At 39.3% G+C, this 22,516-nt stretch overlaps 1 protein-coding gene across 7 annotated transcripts in view; it reads left to right on the plus strand.

The window, feature by feature from the left end:
* LOC147685342 (uncharacterized) overlaps positions 1-22,516 on the plus strand; it is an 873,295-nt gene that overhangs the window by 414,836 nt on the left and 435,943 nt on the right. For 5 of the 7 annotated variants that reach the window (XM_086939626.1, XM_086939625.1, XM_086939624.1 and 2 more), the window contains one exon: positions 9,028-9,090. The exons of the other annotated variants lie outside the window; for them this stretch is intronic. In XM_086939626.1, the coding sequence (XP_086795752.1) occupies positions 9,028-9,090 (63 nt within the window). The remainder of the gene's footprint in view (positions 1-9,027; positions 9,091-22,516) is intronic. 7 annotated transcript variants of the gene reach the window in all.

The raw sequence follows: 22,516 nt of genomic DNA on the forward strand, positions 1-22,516 counted from the left end.
GACTAGAGTGTCATACAGTGGAGTGGCATACAGTGGACTAGAGTACAGTGGAGTGGTGTACAGTTTTCAGCAGTTTCATTCTCAGATACTATGCTATTTGCTGAAATATAGACACAGCATACACAACAAAAGGGCTTGTGTCTGTCTTGCATATCCTTCACGCTTTCCAGAAGTGCCTAATTACCAACTTTAAACACAGTGATTTAATCATTTTTTATCTAGATTTCTTGTATGCTGACCAAAAGAATATTACATGCTCATCCTTTTCGCAGGTGGTATTACATGCAAGTCACAGGCCAGACCCAGAATGCAGGGTTTAACAACTCCTCATAAAGGATGCCCAGCCTGAACTGCATGTAAAATTTTCTAGAAATGGGGTATTGAAGGTAGTCTAAAAATTCTTTTAAAATTATGATCAATTTTTATCTTTGCAACAGAGTTTGTTAGGTTTCCCGGTGTAACTGAATTTATTAGTTTTTCCTGCACACAATGCCATAATCCTTCCTTCATAATAAGGTGAACATTAGGTGGAATGGAAGTTATATTTGATTACTAATCTCTCAGCCGCCTAAAGTAGCCTAATGATGATTTGATATGCCTTAGAGAGGGCATATGGTTTTCCTGTGATCTACTAATCAGTTTTTAATTTAGATAAATACATATTTTAGCAAGCGTGAATTTAAGGTTCCATCAGTCTCCTGCAGTCCCTGCAGGATCTGTCCTCTGTGTACTCTGGATGATAAAGCAAATATAGCAATATACTTGTAATTAGTGATCCAATATTCTTTTGAATAGTATTCCTTTGTTGTCCTGAAGTAAAGACTGATAGATGAAATGCAACATATTTTCAAAAGGAAAAAGGTGAAGCGTCACTACAAGCTCACAAAAAATGGTCTAATTGGGGCTCTTAGAAATAGTACAGTTGGAACAAAGGGATCCCTTTACAAAGGCGGTTACCTATGCTATAAATTGGTTGTATGTTTTCATATGGTTAGGTACTGTCCATAAACAGTATTGCTGTCAAGTTTAGCCCGATCTTAGAGAGATAGGAAGGGTAATACCATTGTGTGTGTGTTCCTTGAAGGAATACCCTTCATAAAAATCATCCCCAAAAAATGTAAGGCATCATTTTCTTTTCCCCTATAATGTTAGTGCCTTGTTAAATAACTTGCAGCTCTTTATCTGCTCTTACCCCAGTGCCTTTTCAATTAATGTGTGTGAATGCATTACATTCTCAAAAACATGAAAATATTGCCATATTGTACCTCTCCTCATTCACCGGGCACTTTTTGGGCTTTTCGTTCCTTTACTGTGCATGTACATAGAGATGCCACATCATATTAAGAAAACTGACATATTGTTTACTCTTCCTACCTTTTGGAAACTTGGTTGTCTGAGTGATCATGCAGAAAACCTAGGCTCGGATATGTAAGGAGATGGAAATTTAGAAGATGTTAGACCCGATCCCTTTCTATCAGGTTATCTCCAAACATTTTACCTTCCTCCTCCATTTTTCTGACCTCCTTTTTGTTGGTGTTTTGACACTGGGCACTTTATTACTGCTAACCAGTGCTAAAGTACATGTGCATTCCCCCTAAACATGGTATGATATGTGTACACCTGTTTGGCATATTTGATTTACCTGTAAGTCCCTTGGAAAGTGGTATACCATATACCCAGGGCCTGTACATTAAATGCTACTAGTGGGCCTGAAGCACTGCTTGTGCTACCCACAGAAGTAGCCTTTCAAACCTTCTCATGTCTGCTACTGCAGGGTCTGTGTGCGCAGTTCACAAGCGTCAACTTGTGTGTGAAGAATTTAAAAATGTATAAACCCCATATTATTTTTGGGACGGAAACTCACTTGGCCTATAAAGATAGGGATTGTTCAAACAGCTAGGATAGCAAATAATTGGTTTTACACCTCAGAGAGTTTCTATAAGAGGAACTGCTATATTAGTGAGTACATCACTGGTGTACAAAACTCACAGAGTTTTAAATGATTACAGAAGTAGATGGGCAATCGCCCAGCTTGAAATCTCGGGCACAAAATGTGTATGTTGTACCATTTCTGGACCTAATGCTGACAACCCTGATATATATTCGATTATTTAATGTTAGAAATATTGGATTGGCAGGGTGTGTGGGTAATTATGGGGGATTTCAACTATGTCATGAACTATGCTATAGATTCTATTAACTGACATGCAATCTCAAGAATGATGAAAGTAAGGACATCCATTCTCGAATGAGCACGCTTACACAGCATAAAAAATGCACAGCAGGCACTGTGTCCAGCAGTGCCGGGATACACATATCACTTAGCCCCACAAAAGCAGTATTCCAGGATCGATATGTCCTGGGTCACTGATCAAATACTTGAATCCGCTGAGAAGAAAGCTTGCCCTAGGATAACTTCTGACCACAATTCTATTTGGCTATCTTTCCAATCTCAGCCAGTAACCAGGCGCCCATTTTCATTCCCACGCCATTTATTCAGAGATATCGACTAATGCCCATTAATCTACAAACACTTGGCGGAATATATACAATTTAATCTTAATACTGCTTCCCCATGCATCGTATGGGATTCAATTTAGGTGTTCAGGGGGCTCACCCAACAATATGTCCTACAACAAAACAAAACTAGGGAAGCTGCTACTAGAGCTGCTTGCTCAACCTTAACAAACCTGAAATCTCTTCATGCTGAACAAATAAGACAAGAGGGACAATATCAGGCACAGTTGTACATCTCTTTATTAGACAAACAATTGTCTTTGGAAAGCACACTTAAGGAAATGGTAGCCGCTTGTTACAACAAGCATCGCTCCCTTCAATATGAATATGGCGAACAGGCGAGAAGGGTGTTGGCACATCAGCTGGCTGACAATAAAGCCAAGGGAAAAATTAAGGCTCTTAGAGGTGTGGAAGGCACACGTTATGCAGATCCATATTTAATAGTCGAGCAATTCTCAAAGACCTGATTTTTTTACCCTCTGCTAAGGCCTGATGTGACAATTCAATACTAAATGAGTTGTATCAGATTTTTAAAGATATTTTAATACCGGTACTGGTTGAAGTCAGACAAGAAATAGGGCCCAGTGGAGTAGTGCTGTCATCTTGGCATATGACAAATATGGTATTTTTCTTTAAAAAAAGGGCAAGCCACCTGAGAATGTAGTTCCTATCACCCGATATCCTTCATTAATACAGACGCTAAAATCTTCGCCAAAGTATGGCAAGCCGACTGGCACCTTTGATGCCAGGACTAGTCTCAAGTCAACAGCACAGCTTTATTATGGGCATGGACACTACGGCTCACACTAATACTGCAATTATTACCTTTGACTTAGCAAGGAAAGCTGCCAGTAATCTCGGGATGAAATTGTTAGATGCCGAAAAGGCGTTTGACCGTGCGGTTTGGGGGTGTCTATGGGCAACATTGTCATCATTTGGGCTGAGTGAATGATATAGCATGTGGATATTGACCTTATACACTAAACCACAGGCCAAACTGCTTTATGCTTGCATAAAATCTATTCCATTTAGGATACATTGGGGTACTTGTCAGGGATTCCCTGTTTCACCGTTTTTATTTGCGGCATAGATTGAACCTTTTCATATGTGCATTACACAAAAATACAAAAATAATACCTCTGCGATCGGGATCCTATGAGTTCAAGGTCACCACTTAAGCGGATGATATTGCTGTCTTTACACCCAATCCTGTCGGATCTGTCGATCTTATCAAACGCAAAGCAGATATATTTGCTTCCTTTTCGGGATATAAGCTAAACTCTAATAAGACACAAGTACTTCTTAATTTTAAATTGGATAGGCCAATTATGGGGGCGTGTTCAATTGTTAATTATTTTGGGATCCGTATTTCCCCGCAGATTAAAGAAATACTAAAACTGAATTATGAATTTTTGACTCAATCCTTAAATAAAAAGCTGAGAAATTGGCAGAAACTGCCAATTAGCATAATTGGGAGATGTAATGTCATAAAAATGTAAATATTACCATTTTTTTTTATTTCACTCTATTCCTTTATGAATTCCTAACTCTTTCTTTAAGAAGCTAGAAGATGCGATAAATTGTTTTATTTGGGGATACAAACAAGCATGTTGTGCAATAATATTTACTAAGCTTCCATATAATCATGGGGGGGCTACACCTTCCGGATTTTAAATTATAATATTGGGAAGCATTTACTGGTCGCTTGCGCAGCCTCCTTTCAACTGAGAGCCAGGATTTTAGCAAACAGCCTTGCTTTTGGCATGACAGCAGCCGGTTTCTATAGGTCCAATGACCCGAACTACTTTAAGAGAGTCCGCTTTGAGAATTTTAGAGATATAGTCTACATTTGGAGGGAAATGTTACCTAAATATTCTTTATCTGACATTATTTCATGACAACTTTCCCTTTGGGGCTACCCGGTCCTCCCAGAGATATTTCATGATAGTGCTTCTAGAAGCTGGGTTAGCCACAGGGTGGATTAATTGGGACATCTTTATGACCACAACAGCTTTCGAACATTTCAAAGCTTACAAGCTTCCTTCTCACTCCCACATCAACTATTTTTCAAATAGTTGCAGCTTAGGGACTACTTTTTGAGACGACAAGGGGAAAAGACAGCAGAGATATCTGATATAATGGTGTGCTTGCTAATACACTTCGGAAATCAGTAATTAGCAATGTATCCTAGCGCATCAGCCACTTCAGAGATGACGCATGTGTGAAGCTGGTGACAAAATGGAGTAAGGCACTGGGGGAAGATAACACTCCTATAGATGTAGTAATGCATTAGCAACACTGAATGAATCTGTTCGTTCAATCAATTTAAAGCTGAACCAATTCCAGACAATATGTATGTTATACTATACTTCAGAAAAGATAGCTAGCTGGAGACAAAAAGAGGGAAGGTATGTGAGCAATCGGGGTAAATACCCAAAGTGCGGCCTGATCGCTGCAAACATTGTACATATGTTTGTCACCTGCTCAAAGCTAGGGGTTATTTTGGAAGGAAATCAGGCATATCTGTAAGGACTGCCTTGGGATGGATTATTCCTCGACTATTCAAGAGATCATGTTGAGATATAAAGCAGAAACCTGCTCCTCATGGAGATCTCTTTTCTCCATCATTTTGGTCGCTGCGCTACTTGCTATTGCAGGGGCATGGATATCCAAGAGACCCCTTAGGGCTGTGGAATGGTGGGCTACCTCAATGGAAGTTTACAAAAGAGAGAAGGCTCTGGCTAGAACAAAAGGATTATGTTCATTGATGAAATGTAACTCTATTTTGTTGTAGATTTACACATGATTACTTGAATGTTGCACGATTTGCCTTGCATTTATGTACTCTCTTATTTATCAACTGTTTCCCCCCTTGTAATTCTTTGTCTGACATGTCAATAACAGCTACTAACCTTTGTTAGGTTTACTTACTTAAAACATTCATTAGAACTTTGGCTATGAAATGGCAACTTGTGATGGAAATGCAATATTGTAACCACTGTATGCTTGATGAATGTTCCTTTTGTCATTAATAAAAACTATTTTATAGAAGAGAAGAGAAGAAGGGCAGAATGTTATAGTGGTCAGCCAGAGAGAGAGAGAGCCAGTAAAAGTTTTATATCAGCATTTAATGATTTGGATTTAAAGGCTATGACTCATGATCAAGAAATCATCTCCTCTCATTTTTTGAGGTGTTATATGTCTATTCAAGACAAAGATCATCCCTCATTTAAAGGTCACTGCAATTCTTTCTTATCTTATCTTCTTCTACTGAGACATTCTCACAAGGATATGCTTTACTTTCTAAGCTTATACTAAAGGAAGAAGTGAAAGTTGCAATATTTTATTTGGAGAGTTAAAAGCTTTGGAGGATGCTGGTTTCAATAATAGGTTTTATAAATTAGTTTCTGGTAGAGCTACTTGTCACTGTAATTAATGCCCACATGCATCAAAGTAAACTGCATTCGCAAACGGTGCGAATCGCAATTTTCGGCCGTTTGCAAATGCAATTGACAAAATTGGGATGCATCATGTTTTTCGCAATTTTGGAAATCGCAATCACATTGCGATTTCTAAAATTGCAATTGCATTTAAGAAATCGCAATTTGAGATTTCTTAAATGCAATGCAGGAACATTTTAAATTTGCGAATTCGCAAATAGGGAGAGGTAAATTACCATGAAGTTGACCTTCATGGTAATTTGTGAAAACTTTCAAAAATGCACAAAAGTGCATTTTGAAAGTTTCATTTTACACACACACATGCCCTTGGGGCATGTGTGTGTGAAAAATGTACTTAAAGTTATATTTCAGGGGTGCAGGGGGGGTCCTTTGAACACCACCCTGCACCCTTGAAATTGCATTTTCAATTTGTGATTCGCAAATTGCTAATCGCAAATTGAAAATTACTTCCCATTCATTCAGGAATCAATGGGAAGGGATTCCTTAATTGCGAATCCAAATTCCAAATTGTGAATCGCAATTAAGGAAATTTAAGCAATCGCAAAAAAAATGAGATTTCTTGGTGCATAGCGTTTACGATTTCTTAATTGCGATTCCTTAATTTTCGCAATTAAGAAATCGCGAACGGCAACAATGATGCATGTGGCCGTAAATTCATTAGTCACATTATCAAAGGAAGATACATGCACCCCTCCTTTGTTAATAGTGGTATTATAAGTTTTCCAAAACCCCTCAAGGACTTTCTAGAGCTCTTGTGCTATATAGCCCTATAACTCTGAAATTCTGATAATTTAATTCTGGCCTAAGTCATTAATAATCATTTGTTACAAGCAGCCTCACATTAATAAGTATAGAGTTAATAGTTCTATCAATATGTATTTCCTCGCTGAAGCTTTTGATTACTTCATACTTCATAACACCCCTGCTGCCATTACTTTGCATGTAGATGAGGCTTATGACCTGGTGAGCTGTAATATCTATATCTAATACCTATGGCATACAAATTTCCTTTTCAGCTTACCAGCTTGATAGACCCTCTATATTTCATGGCTGCTGCATTGATTGTCTTGCTCCTAAACAGATTATCTGCATGGATGTCCTATTGCTCATGTTCTTTTTGGGCTTTTTATTGAACCTCTGGCAATGTACATACATTCTCTCACATAAATCTGTGCCCCGCTCACAGCCTTTCTAGTTATAAAACTTTACGCAGATGTTATTGTCTTATATCTAGCTGCAGAACAGGGCAACATTAGATCGGCCTTGTCTGCCATCAAGCGATAAACTAAATTGGGTGACTATTAAGTCAATGGGGCTAAAACAGAAATACTGTTTAATGCTTCTAGTGACGTTTTACTGACATAATTATGGAATCATCATAACTCCAGTTATAAACTGTTTGGGCTATATTTTTCTGACGATCCGAGCTTGCACCTCCAATCATGACGATTAGAAGTTTGCTTCTTTCATTGTCTAGAATTGGCCTCATTTCTTTAATTAAAAAGTTTTTTCTACCATTATTTTGGTGGTTTTTATGAGCTGTCTGTGTTTTATTTTCCCAGTGCATATTGTGATCAAATCAATGGCGTATTTCTGAATGTAATTTGGGCTAATAAAAAACAGAGAATTGTCATCAAAATAAGAAACTTTCTAAAGAATGGTCAGATTTGCCCTACCTATCTTTATTTGAATTTATTGGCTTTAGTGGCAATCCAAAGTAGATGGTTCATGATTTATACAGATAACTAGGACAATTATATAGTACTATGTATGTTAAGAAAAGATATTGATGTAAGTAATTTATCTTGATTTATTCAATAACGAGAGTCATTGAAAAAGGTCATTATAAGATTCTCATCCTTAGTAAGAATAAAACCGGGCCTCACAAATGCTCCAAAGTCCTAACAATCTTACTGAAACTCCAATATGGGAATTTCATTGATCCTTCGTGGTAGCCAACTCCTAATGGATTCAACTCTGGCCTCCATTGTGCATTGTGAATATAGGTGAGCTTCTTTGCCAAGATTCCTTCAAGGACATCTCCATTTTCCACCAATCTGATTCTTTCAAAGAAGGTCAGCTACATTTTTCATATTTTCAATTAATTTACATGGTTAAACAACTCTCTGTATCTCAAATTATACAGACAACAGACATAGTTAACCCATTTTATATAACAGAAGTAGTGAATCTTAGAACTGATTATTGCTAAAAGAAATGATCTGTCCTTGTTTCTAAATTTCCCATATGCAGACTAAATTGCTAAATCCATCCAGGATACCCCTGAATAATGCAGATCAGTTTAAAATTAATACTCTGTTTCATATTTCACTATGTATTTGTAATTATCTTCATATGCCATTCCTTAGCAAATAGAAGCTGTGGTATCCCCTCATAAACGTAACACATCCTCCTATCTATTTTCTCCTGCTGCCCACAATGTTATCTTAGTTCCAGGGGTTGGAAGAATGTGTTCTTTGAATTTCCTAACCTGGTCAATTTTGAGAAGATGCTTTTTTACTTTAAGCTTGAAATTTGGAGTTTAGTTGACATCTTTTCCTAAAGCAATTTATCTTGATTTATTTGAAAATAAAGATTTTTAACAAAGTATGACCACATCATGTTATATGGCACTTATTGTAGCTCAGGGATGGGTCATTTTTCATTAAGAAAGCTAATTTGAGAGTGGATATACATTTGTTTATGTCTTTGCATGCATTATAAATGATTTCCAGGTAGATATCATTTTAAATTTTCTTATCAGATTTTGACTGTATATCAATTCTTTACTTTTTATGTTTTTTATTCATTTGAACAATAAAAACATAAACCATGAATAATGCTCATCCAGTTCTGCACTTCATTAATTGTCAGTGTAGAATGAAACCTTAAGATAATTTCCACTGAGTGTTTTCAATGGTCTAACTTCCATTTAATCCAAAAGATTGTTTGCATAATAATTAATTAATCGTCTCAGAAAATGTTCTTGTTATTTACAAATGTCACTAATACCTCTTAATTTAACTGTATTTTTCCTTCATTTATGCAGGATATGCTCCCCAACCACAACCTCCCCCTTTCCAGCCTCCTCCACCAGGAATGCCACAACCAGGTAACCTAAAAAATGGTTACGTTCATTTTCAAAATACGTAATGGATTGATAAATGAATGCAGCACTGATGACCTCAATACAGGAGTCTTTGGGGCTCCAAATGCAGATAACTGTTCCCAGAAATTCCAAGGCCACTGTAATTTTTGTTATAACAAACAATACACTTGCCAGTGCTGAGAAACTTATTTTTCACAAACTGTTGAAATATGTAGTATACATGACAGTGACATGAACACTTGCTTTATGAATTGCAACTTTTTTATTTTTCTTTTTTCTTGTTACTTGTTATTTTAGTTCTGCATCATTTTGTTTTTGTGCATGGGAATACAAAACATTCTATGTACATTTATATACAAACATGAAATACAGATAAACAAACAATTAGGTATGTACAATGAGTCCTCAACTTACATACAACACTTTCTTGGCCATCCATTCATACAACACATACAACACATACAAGCTGGTCCCAGGGTCAAAAAATAAACTTTTTGTTCAACAAATGAATGGTCCGTTCTTTGACCTATCTGACACTCAATTGTAACAATTATAAGGAAAGCAGAAAAGTCTTTCTACGAGTTCCCCAAGAGTTTTCAAAAAATTAGGGAAATGGCCCGGGACCTGGTCGGTCGACGCGTTTCGAGCCCTGTGACTGGCAGGGTTCTCCTCAGGACCAAACAATAACTCTAGCGTTGGGTTATGGCTCCAACAAGCAATTGTATTCCAAGATGCAAAAAGTGGGTTGGGGGGAGTGCTGAGCTGTGATAGCCAGTTGTCGGGGAAGGATCTCCCGCGAATCTGGTTCTTTGGTGAAATATCGTTTCTAAATCGTTAGTGAAGCTCCGCGCTGGTTCTCAAATTGAACCGCCGTCCCTGCCGGGGAAGAGTCTCCTGTGGGTTCGGCTCTTAGGTGAATGTCGTTCAGGATCTGCGTTAGTCAAGCTCCGCGCTAGTTCTAGGAGTGGGCCGCCGGTCGTGGTGTTCGCTCCTTCGCCTTCGGTCACCGGACTGGACTCTTCCCCGGCAGGGACGGCGGTTCAATTTGAGAACCAGCGCGGAGCTTCACTAACGATTTAGAAACGATATTTCACCAAAGAACCATATTCGCGGGAGATCCTTCCCCGACAACTGGCTATCACAGCTCAGCACTGGCAAGTGTATTGTTTGTTATAGTTTATATTGGCTCAGCCTTGCTGAATTTAGGAGTCAAGACCCTTTTTGTTTCCTAAACTGTAATTTTTGTTTGCATTACTAATTCACTTGCCCCATAGGAATGGACAACGGTGGTTCATTATCAAATTATTACATGCCTTTTTTGCAGTACCAAGCAGTTTTATTTCCACATGCATTTCACCAGGTTTTTATCTGTGGAATGTTCAAAGATCTAACTCCCCTCATAGTGGTGAATCAGGATTTCCCTGATTATCATAATGTCATGTGGTTCCTAAGTCTGGGAGAGATGAGTGCTTCTAAACCTTTCATCCATAAGCTTTCACCAATAATATTTCATCCATTACATTTCACCTCTGATCTTTTAGCTCTGACATATGTACAAGTGGTGTAGATTGGAATAGTGTACCGTTGTATGATGTAGAGTGGAGTGGCCTATAGTGAACTGACGTAGAGTGGAGTGCCTAGAGTACAATTATGTAGAGTTGAGTTGCCTACAATGTAGTTGCGTATAGTTCAGTGGCGTAGAGTGAAGTGGGATAGAGTGGAATAGCATACATTAGAGTTTTGTAGAGTGGAATGGCGTACAGTACAATAGCATACAGAGGAGTGGCAAAAAGTGGAACAACGTAGAGTGGAGTGTATTAGAGTGTAATATTGTACAGTGGTTCAGTCGAGGGATTGGAGTAGAGTGCAGTAGTGTACAGTAGAGTGAGGTACAGTGTAGTGGCATACCATAGACCAGCCAGAGTGGAGTGGCGTAGAGTGGAGTGACATAGATTGAAGTGGCATAGAGTAGAAAAGCGTACAGTGGAGTGGGCTTAGAGTGGAGTGGATTAGAGTGGAGTAGCTTAGAGTGGAGTGATGTTGAGTGCAATAGCGTAGATTGGAGTGGAGAGAGTGGAGTTGTGTACAGTGGAATAGCATAGAGCGGAGTAGCACACGGTAGAGAGGCGCACAGTGGAGTGACATCGACTAGGGTATCATCGAGTGGTGTGGGACAGAGTGGAGGGCAGTAGAGTGGCATGAGGTAGGGTAGAGTGGTGTGAGATAGAGCAAAGTGGTGTAGTGGGGAGTGGAGTAGAGTGGAGTGGTGTAGTGTGGAATAAAGTATAGTAGAGTGGCGTAGAGCAGAGTGGCATAGAGTAGAATAGAATTGAGTGGAGTCTGATACAGTGGAGATGCAAACAATAGAATAGTGTAGACTGGATTGGTGTAGAGTGTAGTGGCGTAGAATGGAGTGTAGTAGAGTGGACTGTGGTACAGTGGAATAGCGTAAAGTGGAGTGGCATAAAGTGGAGGGGCATAGAGCTGCATGTGTAGAGTGGAATAGCACAGAGTGGAGTGGCGTAGAGTGGAGTGGCGTACAGAAGAGTTGGGTAGAGTGGAGGGTTTTAGAGTGGAATATTGTGGAGTGTTGTAGAGTAGACTTGAGTTGGCTAGAGTGTAGTGAGGTAGACTGTAGTGATGTACAGTGTAATAGCGAACTGTGGAGTGGCATAGAGTGAAGTGCTGTAGAATGGAGTGGCATACAGTGGAGTAGAGTACAATGAAGTGGTGTAGAGTGGACTAACGTTGAGTTCTACTGGCATACAGTGTAGTAACGTAGAGTGGAGTGGTATATAGTGGAATAGTGGAATGCAGATTGGAGCAGAGTGTAGTGTTGTAAAGTGGAATAGCGTTGACTGTAATAGTATAGAATGGGATGGCATAGAGTGAAGTGGCTGAGATGAAGACTCATAGAATAAAGTTGTGTACAGTGTAATAGCATACAGTAGATTGTTGTAACGTGGAGTGGTGCATGGAGTGCATAGAGTGGAATGGTGTAGGGTACAGTTGCTCACAGTGGAATAACGTACAGTGAAGTGATGTACACTGAATTGGCTTAGAGTGCAGTGATATATAATTAAATATAGTAGAGTAGAGTGTAGTGTCATAGAGTGTAGTGGAATGCAGAGGAATATGGTACAGTGTTAAGTGGTATGGAGTGGAGCGTCGTAGAGTGGAGTAACGTTAAGTGAAATAGCATAAATACGAGTGAGGGACAGGGTAAAACCGCACAGTGGACTTACATACAGGGGAGTAGTGTAGACTGGAGTGGCATAAAGTAGTATTGTGTACCGTAAAGTAGCATAAACTAAAACGGCGTACACTAGAATGACACAGAGTGGAGTGGTGTAGTTTGGAATAGCATACAGTGAAGTGGTGTAGAATGGAATGGCGTACAGCAGAATGGCATAGAGTGCAGTGGGGTGCAGTGGAGTAGCATACAGTGGAATAGCATACAGTCTAGTAGCTTACAGTGTACTGTGGTATAGTGGATTGGCACAGAGTTGAATAAATTAGAGTTGAGTTGCGTAAAAAGTAGTTGCGAACAGTGGAATAGTGTATAGTGCAGTGAGGTAGAGTGGAGTGGCGTACAGTAGCATAGCATGCAGTAGAGTGGTAAAGAATGGAGTGGAGTAAACTGAAATAGTGTATAATGGAGTGGTGTAGAGTAAACTAGCTTACAGTGGAGTGGAACAGACTGTAGCGGAGTGGCGTACAGTGGATTGGCGTGGCAAAGAGTGGAATAGCGTAGAGTGGAGTGTTGTATAGTGGAGGTGCGTGAAATAGAATAGTCTAGACTGGACTGACGTTCATTGTCGTAGCATACAGTGGAGTGGTGTAGACTGGAGTGTCATACAGTGGAGTGGCATACAGTGGACTAGAGTACAGTGGAGTGGTGTACAGTTTTCAGCAGTTTCATTCTCAGATACAATGCTATTTGCTGAAATGTAGACATAGCATGCACAACAAAAGGGCTTGTGTCTGTCTTGCATATCCTTCACGCTTTCCCGAAGTGCCTAATTACCAACTTTTTTTTAATACTTTTTTTTAAAATGTATTTATTGAAGATTGCATAGTAAAATACAGCACTTGCATATTACAATGACATATTTATGTCTGAAAAGACCAGGTGTTATTGACATTGTTGCTGCACTTTTCGGAAGGATAAGATTTTTCGAAACAACTAACAAATCAGGCTAACGTCAGCACAGGCATTAAACAAATCTGATAGTTGAGCGTTCTTGTACAAAATTAGGAGAAATAAACATACCATACAGGGTCAGTGCACTTTTGGTGAACAAAAGATATATCCCAACATGGGATGTATGACGTTAAAACGCATACTTTTACCACGCATACCATTACAACGCAATATTTACAACGCAGGACCCTTTACAACGCATACCTTTACAACGCATAACATTACATCGCAGATACTATTACAACGCATGCCATTACAACGTAAGTATAGGTAAGTATATTATTTTTAAATATTATTATACTATTTTTTTTAAAAATGTAATAAATAAATATTTAATTATTTTTATTTATTAAATACATTTTTTATTAATGTCATTGTAATTTTAAAATTATATATATATATATACTTTTTAAATAAATATTAAAATTACTAAAATAAATGTATTTAATTTAATGTAAGTATTTTTATAAAACTGAACCCTTAAAATACCCCTGTTAGCCCAAAACCCAAACCCAGCCCTGAACCCTAAAACTACCCCTGTACCCCATAACCCAAACCCAGCCCTGAACCCTAAAATTACCCCTGTACCCCATGACCCAAACCCAGCCCTGAACCCTAAAAATACCCCTGTACCCCATAACCCAAACCCAGCCCTGAACCCTAGAAATACCCCTGTACCCCAAAACCCATACCTATCCCTAAACCCTAAAACTATCCCTGTACCCCATATCCCAAAACTATATCTGAACCCTTAAAATACCCAAACAGCTCAAAACATATACCTCAGTACCCCAAAACATATATCCCTATACCCATACTTACCTTATCCAAACATAAAAAAACATGCTTTTACCATTCATGCATTTACAACGAATTTTGTTGTAAATGTATGCGTGGTAAAAGAATATAAAATGTAATGCCATGCATTATAATGGCATTGCGGAGTCATGGTACTTTCGTAATGAAAGTCTGCGGGGTGATGGTATGGGGAAAGAAAGTTGCGGAATAATGGGTGCTTATCCTCCCCGGTAAGTACATTGGTGGCACGGCGGCCCACATCTCCAGCAACATACTCATATTTTTTCACCACCCATTTGAAAAATGCACAGGTCTCTCTCATTGATGGCCAAAACCGACATACACTTTTAGACACACCTCCGCCACAAGTTCTAGAATTGCGAACTTTAATGCTGGGGAGCTACGTTCGAATCTCTGCATCAGCTCAACATCCTGTGATTCCAGGCAAATTGATTTGTCTCCCCGTGCCTACCACAAATGAATGTGTTCTTCTGTAATGTAAATTGTGCTCATGCCATGTTGTCGAGTTCGCGCTATATAATATTGCAAGGAAAAATAAAGTAGGGAAACTCGAGTTCACACACTACTGAACGCGCATTCTTAAGTGCATCAGCAGTGCACTGTGAATCGGAGCGTTTCACAGGCCTGTCACAGATAAGAAATGCTATCAAAACGAAATCCTACAAAACAATATACTACTGGCCGGCAGCAATTCATACCCGGACAACGTAGGGACGGGCTGCTAGTGTAATTATATCATTCATTTCGTACCTAATTTGCCAAGTGAGTATAGTCCACCCTTTATCTTTTGTTTACACAAAACCCTTTATTTGCTTTATAGGAAAAAAGCGATATTGAGGTGGAAAAATGATTTTAAACAGTTATACGTATGTTAGTCAGATGGCAAAGGTCCTGATGAGACCAGAAAAGGAGACATAGGTCGAAACGTCGATGCACCCTCCCTCATCATATACAAACAGATACTATCTTGATCCACAACGGTTTTTAAATAATTATTCAACCTTGGGCTTTGTACAGTGTCTTGTTCTATTTTTATATATGTTCACTGTCCGAGCACTGCGTTGTCTGCACTATTATTGTATTGTATACATTTTACTTAGCGGAATTGCCCATCTAATTAGTATCAAACTTACTGTCCTAGGTATTTACTTGAGTTACACTCAGTGCCAATGCATGATGGTCCTGAAAGAGTCAGAGCCCTCTGTTCAGTTGCAATCCAAAGGCGGTCTTCCGATAGTTTTTTGTAGCAGCATAGAAGAGTAGGGGGGGAAGGTCATAAAGCAATTGAAATGCAGTGTAACCCAAACGGTTTCACAAGAACCCAAATTGACAACTAATTAAAGGTAAGTCAAGTTTATTTCAGATTCTAAAATAGCTGGACATGCACAAATCTTAGCATGAGTCTATAAAAATTCAGGGGAAACAGAAGAAAACCAATCTTCTAAAGAGGTTCACTCGATGTAGCATGAACACAACAATAAGCTCAATGGCGATTATGCATGAAATAAGAAAACAAAAGCTCAACAGGGGCGGCCTTAGGCATGTGCAAGCTGTGCACCTGCACAGGGCCACCAAACCCCAGGGGCCACCACACCAATATATATCCTTAATATAAGAATCCTCTGAGGATGGATACATATTTGCGTGGCGGCCCCTGGCAGTGATTTGGCGGCCTCCGGCTCTGTTCCACTTCCAAACACCCTGACCACCCCTCCTCTTCACTGGCCTTCGCGCTCCACCCCGCCCGGACCCTCTCTTCCGGGGCCCCCTACCTACGCTCCCTGCCTAGGGCTGCCGTGAGCCTAGAGCCGCCCCTGAGCTCAAGTCCCCCTGCATCGGCACTTCTATATACAGCATGTAGTTCTAACTATCCCTACTCTAACTCTACAAGTGGCATCTCTAAGTGGCATATAAGCATGGGATTTTCAAGAGAAAAGGTGTCAGTGAGTAGAGCCTTCCAAAGAAGTCACTCCACTATCAGATGGGTCTGAGGCATGAAGCCACAAATAAGGAAGGGAAACAAGACAGCACTCAGGTGCTCTCGGTGGGGATGACAAGCAGGAATTGGCGAATCTGTCCCTCTCTATGATGCATCATATTCAAAGTTGTAGCTTGCAAATATCCAATGATGCTTTTCTCACACATATTCTACAATGGGCTCAGCCACAGCTTTTCCATGACATGGATTCCCTTCACCACCTTATCTGTGTACGCCCCTCCATAGCATCTCGTCCTTAATCTTCTCTTCTTCTTCCGTGTGAAAACCCCCTCAAACTTATCTTCTCCAGGTCAAGCTAACTGTAGCTCCTTCCTTCCGCAACCTTGTATAATAGAACAATAACGCTACTCTTCACTAGCAAATGTTGTCCAGCTGAAATGCAAGCGTGAGACAGAAAGCATTCTGCAGAATTCACCTGAAAATTCAACATTAATTTCTGAAACAGGAACATTTCAAATGTGCTACAAATCCAGGCCTACGACTAAGGCTAAAATAGTGAAATCACCATGCTGCACATGTTAGGATTTACATACACCTTCATTAAGTATAATTTGTTTAACTACATTAATACATGTCTTGCATCTACATCGTTAACCTACAAAAGCTTTTAACACATTTAAAACATCCTTGAATCGCATACACTAATCAGGCCTATAAAGAAAATGCATTGGTTACTCTTTCCAGCACAATTTGGGTGTGTTAATTATGAAGCTCTACTTTAGGACGTACTCGTTTTGTAGAAACATGTTACTCGATTCACGTTTCTTCTAGCATCTAATTTCTCCTATAACATTGGATAATATGTGAGTGCTTTCTACAAGCGATTACATTCTACTCCTAACAGGTACCCCACCTAAGATACACATTTTCCCCTCTATCAATCCCTATAACAATTTGTCTCCAACAGATAACTGTAACCTCATTCGGGCCTGTATTAGATGACCCTACATCCTTACAAGAAATACGCTTGTGATTAGCTAAATTTCCTGGTTCGGTTTGAGTAGGATGAGACTTTAATTTTGTACCCAACATTAGCCTGGATTAATCTGATCCCTGGCACGAACAATCTAAGAATTGGAACAATATAGTCCTCAAGACTCTCTACTGTCTCGGGTCTTACTGATCCCTGGTGCAGTGACCATCCCAAGGAGCGGATTGACTCATATTTTGCTGTTAGGTTTAAAACCATCCCTGCATTGACTATTGTTTTGTTTGTGCTAAAATCAGTCATGAATCTGCACCCTTTTCTGATCCTTCATGAGTGTTACTACTACTTGAAATGCTAAATGTATGTAACTCCCTACCCCCCGAGGCTACACATTACCTTGTTTCGTGGGCGGACCTTCTTTTCAAAGATGAAAAAAAGATTGTAAAATATTTTTTAGGAATAACGGCACAGCGGACCAATCAGTTGTTGGGATGCCTTCAAGGCAACTAGTCACACAGTTTATCTCCCAAAAATCAAAAGTTGCAAAACAGAGGGCCTTAAAGTCAACATCAATTGAATGTGCTTGAAAATGAATTTACTAAATCTCCATCAGCTCTTTACCTTGCCCAAATTAAAATCTTCGAAGTTAACCCCAAAAGAGCAGTTTCTGCACACATCATTAATAAATAAACTGGCATATAAGGCGCAAGTTTACGAAGAAGGAGAGAAGATGGGCCGATTTATACATTGTTTGCAGAGAGTGAGAAAGTATGAATTTATTAACAGAGATGAATGCTCTGGATTTAAAGATTATAACTCATGATCAAAAAAAATCTCTCAATTTTTGGGGTATGTTCAGTCTATTTATAAAAACGATAGTAATTCTTTTCCACCTCATTTTCTTCTTCTGACACTTTCCAGAAAGGGTACAGCTTTACTATCTAAGCCTGCACTTAAGGAAGAAGTGAAAACCGCAACACCTCATTTGGCCAGTAGAAAAACTTGAGTGGATAATGGTTACAATAATACGTTTTATAAATGTTCCTCCCCAGCTAATTGTCCCTGTCACTAAACTCATTATTCACACAGTTATTGGAGGCAAAATACCACCTTTCTTTGTTAATGTTGTTATTATAGGTTTTCTAAAACCCAGCTAGACCCTCTAGATCTCGGGTACTATCGCCCTATAACTCTCTTAAATTCTGATGATCAAATTCTGGCCAGGGTCTTTTTTCATTGTCTATTACAGGTTGCCCTGCATGAATACATATCAATCAATCTAGACGTAATATCACTATTTTAGGACGATGCCCCTATTTGCTGCTTTTTTGCGTGGTCATCCCCACTTTTTGCTGGAACGTATTGCTGTTTTTATGACTCTGCACGCCTGGATACTGCTCTTGAGTGCCCAGTACATGTGTTCTGACCCCTAAAACATGGGGAAATTGACTACATTTCTTATTGGCATATTTAACTTGCCTATAAGTCCCTAATATATGGTAGAAATGTGTACCCAGGGCCTGTAAGTTAAATGTCACTAGTGGACTGCAGCCCATCTTGTGCCGCCACTAAAGTGAAAATGCAAGGCCTATTTCCAGGACAGCCTCTGCTTACTGAGTATGCATTTTTAAAACTGCCTATTCAACCAGGCAAAATAAGCCTTTTGCTCAGCTTAGCCCTTCCTTTTTAATACTTATAAGTCACTCCAAAGGTAGGCCCTAAATGCCCGTAGTGCAGGGTGCATGGTATTTAAGTGGTGTGATTCACATGTTTCGACAGTAAAAAAACGTACAAAATGGCTTTTCCCTGGGGCAAGGGTGGCTCTCCATTACGGAAGCACTAGGTTACAATATAACACCTTATATTGCTTCGCTTCAGTTTGGGAGTAGCAAGAAAAATTACTCAAGGACTCATTTTAATACTAATGTTGAACTCAACTTAATAGGCAAGTTGTATTTCATAGTACTGGTTTGAAAATTAGAATTTTAGAAATGTGTAATCTTCCTGTATGAGCCTTTCCTACAGTGCTTAGTGCCACTCATGAGCTGAATGTCTCCTTGATTAGGTGTTAAATTAGTCCAGAGTTAAGACCAAGGGAGAGGGGTTAACCTTCACTTGACGGGATGCCCATCTTGACTGTGTGTAGGCACTTAATTAATTTCTAAGGATGCTGATCCTGTCACTGTCAGATATAGCTCACACCCGCCAGCATGTCTGCCAACCTAGTGGGAAGGGGAGCTATCCCAGAGTTGGTTTAGTATGACCACTGCAAGGGTTTGCCCATTATCATAGCCACACCCCTAAGTAGGCACAGGCACCTCTGCCCAGGGAAAGAAATGTTTTGTCATGCTGGTTTTAGGTAGAGAGAGGCACTGCGAGATAGTTTACAGTAAAACACACAGAAAGTGATCCAAAAGTGGCTAGGGTCACCCCTGGGAACTTTCTCCTCATTGATAGGAAGTGACCAGGAGTTTTAGCAACTCCCAGGCTGGCACTGGGCATACATGTGTCACACCCAGTAGCTTCTTCAAAACAATACTGGACCTGTGGAAGACAAATAGTAACTGCATCTGCTGTTGTGACCTGTAAGGAAACCCCTAAGAACTGCACCTGCTCCCACTTGTACCCAAGACCAAGAAGTGGCCTTGAAGGATCAGTTGGCTCATCTTCTACTAAGCTACAGAAGTCCTGGAACCCTTCGCTGGTGTTAGACTGCTCTACTGCCTAAACTGTAAAAGCTGGCACTTCGCAACTTTTTGCCAACATTTTCCCTGAAGAACTGTTGAAAGACCAGGACCACAGTCGAGTTGAAGCTATTGATATCTAATCACCTGTCAACCCCACCTGTAGGTCTGCCCCGCTGAAGGATATCTGAGTTCCAGAAATGGTTCCAAGTCAAAAGCATAGACGGATTCACCAAGAGCAATGCTTACGTGAGCTGTTCAACATTGAGACTTTGCTGGGCACGGACGCCAGACTTCATCAACGACTACAGTGGGACTCCATTTATCAGTAAATCACCTCTAGGCCTGGGTGGACTTTTTTAATTCTGCAGGCGAAATAGGCTGAATTTGGTAATTCCATTTTACTCTTGCAACATGGGAGTTCTGATAAATTCTGCTGCCCAAATGGGAGAATTAACCTGTAATGGTTGGTTTCTAAACAGGGCTGGAAGAAGTAGTAGGTCCCCATGTTTAAAAAACACTGCAGATTAAACTTTAATCTGCAATACTTTTTAAAACATAGAAAGACTGTTCCCTCTCCGGCTCTGTTTAGAAGCAGTGCATACCCTTACATACTCTGCATTAATACTGCAGTAATCAATAAAGAGTATGTAAGGGTGCCAAAGGGTATGCACTGCAGTGCATTTGGTATTTGGCTGTACTATTTCTCAATATAAAATGCAGTTACACATCCATTTTTGGGTATGAGGGTGCATTTTGAGTGAAGAAAATCATGCCAAATGCTTACTGTGCTCTGACGTGGAATTCCGTGAAATCTTGCAGAAGTTTAATGTCATTGCACGCACAATCAAACTCCAACTGTACTGCCCACCCCTTATCATCACTGTCAAGCCCCACTTGGGATCCAGCTTGCAGCATGCCCCACTGACTACTCGATGACAACCACTTTTTCTCATGAACAATTTCAAGTCCAAAGGTAACTTTTGACTGGGACCGACCTGGGCCACATATTCACTTTCATCAAGATTGGCCTCAAAGCTTACTCTTGTCCTGGTCCTGAACAGCAGCCCGTGATTGGCGCTTAGAGCTTTCTGGTGATAAAATGTAATTAACCCTTTCAAAATTCATATTGTTGGTTCCCCTCATTGGATCTTTGTTTTTTTAGTGTAATTGTGTTCATTAACATATTCTTTATTTGTATAAAGTAGAGTCGGATTTAAATTGTGTTGTGTTTTTTTACATTTTGGCTAATTTGGTACTTCTACAGGCATTACACATTTTCTTAAGTTAAGCCTGTCTGCTCTGTGCCATGGGGCTGAGCCCAGGATTTATTTTCAGAAACCTTCACTGCAATAAATAAGAATAGTGGCATTACTTGCGGTGGACTACCATCCACCCCAACTATTGATCCACTTTCTCACAACTACCAAATTATGTTCTAAAGATTCGGATAACTTTAAAATTATTAACACTCATGCTGCAATCTCTTTGCTTGATGCAGCGGAGGTTTATGGCAAGGTGAGCATACACATTTCTTTTTCAGCTCACCTGTTTGATAGCCCCTGGATATAACATGCCTACTGCTCAGCTTATGATTAATAATAGATGCATTGGTTGTTTTTCACCGAATTGAGGTGCCCTGTAGGGATACTCTATTTCTCTTGTACTGTTTAGTGCTGTTTATTAAACCTCTGGACATTAATACACATTTTTCTCTCTCATCAATCAGCTTCCTGATTACGGGCTTTCAAGATGTACAACTTTATGCAGATAATATTGCTTTGTATCTGGAAGCAGAACATAGCAACATTAGATTGACTTAGTCTGTCGTCAAAAAATACCCTAAATTAGGTAGTTATTGAATTAATAGGGATTAAAAAGAACTACTGTTATTTAACATCCATAGAGACGTTTTACCAACAGCATTACGCAATCGTTACAACTCTAGTCCTAAACAGTACTTTGAATAAATGTTTCTAAAGCTCCAAGCTTTTTCATGATAGTAACTATGCCCCTCTGGACATTAAGATTAAAGTGTTAATGCTTCCATTGTCTATATTAGGTTGTATTCCCTTGATTAAAATGCTGATTGTTCCATTATTTTTGCTTTTAAGACCTTCCTGTAGTTTTTTAACCAAGGGTTTTTTACAACAATTAATAGCATATTTTACAATTTTAGTTGGGTTCAGAAACACCTAAAAGTTCCATCAAAATGCTAAAACTTTGTAAAGAATGGGGGAATTTGCCATTACAGATTTTCATTTTTTTATTTGAATTTAGTGTCAATCCATATTAAGCAGTTTATAATTGATTCAGAGCTTAATGTCAATCCCAATGTATCATGTATGTAAAAAAAGATATTGCCATAATTAATTTATATTGGCTTATTTAGTAAGAGAAATCACAGCAAAAGGTCATTATAAGACCTCATCATTCTTGGTAAGAAGAAAACTAGGCTTCACAAAGTGCACCATATTCATAGAATTTGCACAAAACTCCACTGCAGGAATAAGGTTAATACTTCAAGCCTAAATTGGGCATTGTAAAATAGATCTTTTTTCACAGACATCGCTGCTTTCCACCAATCTGATACTTTGAAGTCTGGTCGGGTCCATTTTTTTGTATTTTCAAATAATATTTTGGGATAAACAGCTTACTGAAGCTCAATTTCTTTTTCAAATTTATTGTCATTATCTCGAATTTACCACATTACTGATACGATACAGTACATGAGACAAGAGAGGAAAGTACATTTTTTACACCATTTTGCCTCAGTTTCATGCGTTATCAACAAA

The sequence above is a fragment of the Lissotriton vulgaris genome, chromosome 10, assembly GCF_964263255.1.
Source record: "Lissotriton vulgaris chromosome 10, aLisVul1.2, whole genome shotgun sequence".
Lineage (NCBI taxonomy): Eukaryota > Metazoa > Chordata > Amphibia > Caudata > Salamandridae > Lissotriton > Lissotriton vulgaris.